General features: G+C 52.6%; 1 protein-coding gene across 1 annotated transcript; it reads left to right on the top strand.

The window, feature by feature from the left end:
- The first annotated feature begins 2,965 nt into the window (after window positions 1-2,965).
- LOC127328193 (uncharacterized) lies at window positions 2,966-5,130 on the top strand. Its single transcript, XM_071825095.1, has 4 exons — window positions 2,966-3,356; window positions 3,566-3,701; window positions 3,773-4,057; window positions 4,153-5,130. Exons 1-4 carry the CDS (start codon window positions 3,252-3,254, stop codon window positions 4,788-4,790), a joined length of 1,164 nt encoding a protein of 387 aa, XP_071681196.1. The 5' UTR covers window positions 2,966-3,251; the 3' UTR covers window positions 4,791-5,130.
- The last annotated feature ends 402 nt before the right edge of the window (window positions 5,131-5,532 follow it).

The raw sequence follows: 5,532 nt of genomic DNA, 5'->3' as shown, positions 1-5,532 counted from the left end.
TATAAAGGCGCACGGATCTAGGGTTTACATGGAGAGTCCTAGCCGGATTACAGATAGCCTAGCTACGGTACAATATCTTGCCGTGCACGTCACGGATCCGCCTTCCATACACGTCGTACTGGATCCGGGTTCCTCATGGGCCTCCCTGGATCCGGGTCACTCCTAGGTCGGTACGGATCCGGCCTGCTGATCCTGGGCTGGACTTCTTCCTTTATGATCAACAGCAACTGGGCCGCCCGATGGGCCACATGCCTCATCACCATCTGTGGGCCACCCGGGCTTGCCGGATCTAGGCACTGTCGATGGTACACCCATGAAGTATACCCACAACAGTAGCCCCCAGAGTTCTCCGAGTTTCCCCTGCAGTCTCCGTCTTGCTGGACCATCATGATCTCCGGCAAACGTTGGTAACGCGGAGAAACTTGAAGAGCTCCAACATTGCATTTTCTTCTTTTTCCAACTTAAAGCCGGAAAATGCTCCCATCCTGAGGGACTTCATCCATCGACGTTCCAAAGAACATTTCCGGGTTACTCCCTGCTTGAACGAAAGCCAATCTTATCTTCACAGAATCACCCGGAATCTTAAAAGACTCTAACGGTTTCGGAAATCCTTCGTCTTCAGATCATGCTTAACAACGGAAGTTCCGTATTTCCCGCACACAACTTCCTCATTTCCCGCGCTAAAGTTTCGCAGATGCAAATCTTCAGCCGGAATTTTCGGGAGTGCATGGTTAAGTTACCTCCACGTCGTTTTACCGCATTTGACCTAAACACGTGTCATCCATCCAATGGCGCGACCGTTCAGTTTCCACCGTTGGATCCGGATCCCGAATCTCCGAGCGCGGCCTATAAATACCCCGCGGCCCGGTAAAAATTCATTCTTTCACCCCCTCTCACCACATCGTCTTCCTCTTCGCGCCGCGCCGCCCGCCAGATCTTGATTCCGGCGAACTTCGCCCCGGTGAACTTCGAGTGCCGCCGAACCAAGGCTTCCCTCGCTCCAAGATTCTCACGTTTGAACGGGAAACTTGCTCCGCCGCCGATTCGTGGTCACGCGGGCCGATTTCCTTCAAGTTCGGCGACTTCATCTTCCGCCGGAGCTCCGCCGCACCACCGCGCCATTAGCGGTAAGTACGCCGGACTTATAGAAGACAACCTAGTGTAGAAGATAGGCTTAGTGATCCGGGTACTCAGACACTTTGTATGGGTGCAGCCGGAAGCATGCCACTCGAATCGTCACTTTGCACTGGTAGCTCTTCGAGTAGCCCGGATCCCAACCAAATAGAACCCATATGCCCGGATCCTATATCATTCCTGCCACCGTATGTTTCCGACATCAGACTAGCTCAACCTTTTTCCGCATCTTCCAGCACCGCTCCAAGCCGGATCCCTACTCTCCAAGAGCTCCAAGAAGAACTCGAGGGACAAGCTCGGATGGCAGCAAAGGTGCAGGAGGCGGAAAACAAGAGGGCGTCCAAGGCCCGGATCCGTGAAGGAGAACGAGGTCAATGGTGGCCTTGCGCAACCACCGACATGGAGCTTAGAGAGCTCCAGAACGAGGGAATGATCTCCACACACTGGAGTTTCGTTCGTGACTCCGACGCCCCAAACCGGAAAGCCGGAGAAGTTGTCATGACCAAGGCTTGGGTGGAACGCGGACTTTCACTCCCTTGTTCGGAATTTTTTCTCTCCATCCTCAACACCTACGGGCTCCAGCCCCACAACATTTGCCCCAATTCATACCTTCTCTTGTCCAACTTCGTGACTCTCTGCGAAGGACATCTTGGGATCCGGCCAGATGTCAAGTTGTGGCAATTCTTTTTCCGAGTGAAGAAAGAAACTAAGGACAAAGCAATGGTGAACTGCGGAAGCATGACGTTTATGCTCCGCCCTAATCGTATGTATCCTCCCCACGATTCACACGAGTCCGTCCGGTGCATGAACGCCGGATGGTTCTACGAGAAGAATGCTCCTGTTCCGGATGTCCACGAAGGCCTTCCCCAGTTCGTCAACGAACCTCCGGAAGAACTTGCAAGCTGGAGCTTCGTCCCTCCACTCGCCCTGACTCCAACCTTGGAGAAAGCTGCGCGGAGAATCTCCTGGCTAGTCCACGACGGACTTACCGGAGCCCAGCTTACACTTAGCTGGTTTTCCCGGAGAATCCAGCCCCTTCGCTACAACGCGCGGTTAATGTGCGCTTACACCGGGGCGGATGATCTTCTCCGGGTTACCCGCCATGATCTTCCGGCTGACTCTCTGAAAAGAAGACTCAAGACGCTGGTGAAGATTCCGAGGGGCCAACAGGTCCCGGAACTGTTCAAGGATATCTACACGAACGATCAGTGTCCTCCGGTAAGCTTCGTTCTTTCCGTTGCTTCAAACTTCACAAGGATAACTCTAACTTCTGTTCATTTTCCTTCCAGCTCAATACTTTGGCGGAGGACAACTTCCGCACCATCATTCGCGTCCCCGTCACCAGCGACACGGCGGAGGAGGCTCCGGAAGACGACGAGGAGGAAGAGGACCAGGCACCCCGCAAGGCGGCCCCTCGACCTACAAAGCGTCCCCGCGCCAAGGCTTCCGGCTCGGCCGGAGCTAGCGGCGAGGCCTCCGCCAAGAAGCCAAAGACGACGAAACCACCTCCGCTTGACTCAAGGAAGGCGGAGCGTGCGCGTCTACGGATGCTCTCGACGGCTGGCCAGGGCACACGCCCCATCATTCCCGGCGCCCCGTGAGTTTCCGAGCATGATGCGATTTTTACTTAGCGAAATTATTTCTTGTCTAAACCCTTTCACTTGTTTGCAGGAATCCGAAAACCGCTGCCACGCGGACCACCAGACAGCAGCCCATCACGAATAACATTAAGAAATCTCCGGCAGTTGGTCCCTCTACTCCAGTTCCACCCGGCGCTTCCCACCCAACTCCTCAACCGTCGCCTCCTCGGGCTGACCCATCTCCCGCCTGCCGCAAACACTCCACCGGAGATAATTCCGGTTAGCAGCGGGCACCTGGAGGAAGAAGATCCCAAGGCCAAAAGCCCTGCCCAAGAAGAGGCGGAAACACAAGGCCAAGGAGATGCGGAAGTCACTTCCGAGAAGGCTGGAGAGGGCGCTGGCGACATAGTCGTTTTTCCGAAGAACTTCGGAGATCCGGCGGACACCACTTCCACCCCCAAGGCGTATGCCACCAAGTTTTTTAACAAGCTGACTGAGGCGGAGAAGTGGGAACTTGAACAAGACCTGCTCAACGCCATGCTGAACAACGCCTGGGGGAAACCGGATTCCAGGACATCGGAGATCCAGGACTTCAAGAAAAACATTGGCCAGTTCTGCGATCAACTTATCTGCAAGCAAAAGGTACTCCCCAGTAGCCCCCAAGCATGTAGGCGGAAACTCAAAAAGTAGTTAGCGCTTAAATGCTTAGAGAAAAATTACTTCCGGGAAAGTTTTTTAGAATGGACCAGTAGCCCCCAAGCATTATGGCGGAAAAGTTCCGGCAATGATGCTTTAAAAGAAACCACTGCTACAGGCGGAATTTTTACTCCTGCACTGTTTAAATTTTACAGGAACAGCAGGCGCTGCACTACGAGCTGCACAAGAACATTGCCCTGCAGCGCCGCGTTACTCTGAGTCAGGCGGAAAATATCCGGACCCTGAAGGATGAGAATGCGGAACTGGCTAAACAACTGGCAGACGCCCAAGGTTGGTTTCCGCCTTCTTCGTTATTAACCAAATTCCGACTTCAAATTTGCTGTTAACGTATATTATTATAGGCGCATCCTCCTCCCTTGCAACAGCTTCGACTGAACTTGAGAACCTGCGCTCCTCGTACCAAGAATTGGAGACGAAGCTAAAGGAGGCGGAACTTAAGAGGGAGCAGGCCGAAAAGCAGCTGGCGGAGAAAAACTCCGAGCATATCAGGGAAAAGGGCGAGCTGGAGCTGAAAAAGAATGCTGACAGCGAGACCATCAGGAGGCAGCAAAAGGAGCTCAACGGACTCCGGAAATTTATGGAGACAGCGGAGCAGCACTGGGACTTGCTCAATGAGAACATCTTGGGTATGATATCGGAACCTTGTCAAGATATTTGCTCCGATTCTTTTTTACTTTGCGCTCAAATTGCATGCTGATATCCTGATTATCTTTTTATGTAGAGCCGCTTGGGTACCCGGAACAGCGCCGGAATTTGTTCCCACGAGACGATCTTCTGCAACTCGCGGGTGATGACTGCAAGGATCTCATCTCCGCCTCCCGCAAAATATGCCATAATTTGAACATCAAAAGGAGCCGCACTTGTGACGTGCGCAAGCTTATTGGTAAGATGGACGTTCTGCCGGAGCTGGTGACTGATCTACAAGCATCTTCAGCCCGAGGCGCAGCTGCAATGGCCTTGACCATGTGCCTAGCACATACTCCGGGTCTTGATCTTGATGAAGTGACCACGGGCGTTCCTCCGGATGCGGACGTCGGCGAGCTGCTGGATGCAGTGAGCGGCTACGACACCCGCATCGCGCGCAGGATCCGGCACGAGGAATTCTACGACAAGGTCGTCCTTGCTGCTGACGAGCCCTTAGAAGTGGAACTTTTGAAGGATCTCGACGCCCAGGCGCGACCTGCGGAATCCGGAGCCGAGTTTACCTGGACCAGCTCCAAGGATGCGCCCCAAGAAGAACCCAAGACCAGCACTGCTGCTTCCGAAGAAAAGGAAAGTGAAGAAGACGTATCTTCTCCGGCCGAAGGCGCCAAGGAACAAGATCCAGAGGGCAAGACTTCTCCGGCTAAGGGGGAGTGAGAACTTTTATTCCTGCGGGAAAAGCAATGCATCATTTTGGCCCCAGCGAGGGTTTGTAATAAGACTTTAAATTCTTAAGTAGCTAGGAACGAAACAATTATGCATGGGGCGGAAACACTTATCCTGCTATCCGTTAAATGTTATGTGCATGTTTCGTTTTATGTCGGAAAGCAAGTGCTGACTTCGTTATTTTCCGGCTTGCTCGCTTGACCTTCCACGAGCCGGAAAACCTTAGCCGGAAACGCTCGCCAGCGGCGACGAAGCCCAATGGCAGTCCGTCCATAACCGCGGAAACAAGCCCCCAGGCATAGGTGCCGGAAATCGCTACTAGGAATCCACGAGTTCGCAACAGATAACAACTTAATCAGAAAACTTAAGCTTACATCCTAAAGGACGATTTTGAAAATCACAACTTTCATACACGCCTAGGCGGAAAAAATCCAGCTCTGCGGTTTTAGCTGGAAAAAACATACACGATCTAAAATGAGCAAGTAAAGGAGGTAAAGGACTCAAGGAGTGAACCAAAAGCTTTATTTCATTGATCATGTATAACTATTACAGAGTTTAGAACTCGGAAAATGTATGCTAAGTGTAGAAAGGACGTAGCTGTGCGATATTCCAAGGGCGATCTGTTTCATCGTAGATGTCATCCGGATCCTCACGCTTGCGTTTCCGGTGCCAGTTAGCAGGTCTATCCCTTAACTCGCGGAAATCGACAAGGTAGTACGACCCGTTATGAAGC

This window comes from Lolium perenne, chromosome 2, assembly GCF_019359855.2.
Source record: "Lolium perenne isolate Kyuss_39 chromosome 2, Kyuss_2.0, whole genome shotgun sequence".
Classification (NCBI taxonomy): domain Eukaryota; kingdom Viridiplantae; phylum Streptophyta; class Magnoliopsida; order Poales; family Poaceae; genus Lolium; species Lolium perenne.
Note: the sequence above shows the minus strand (reverse complement) of the source record. Positions and strands in the feature narration are given on the sequence as shown.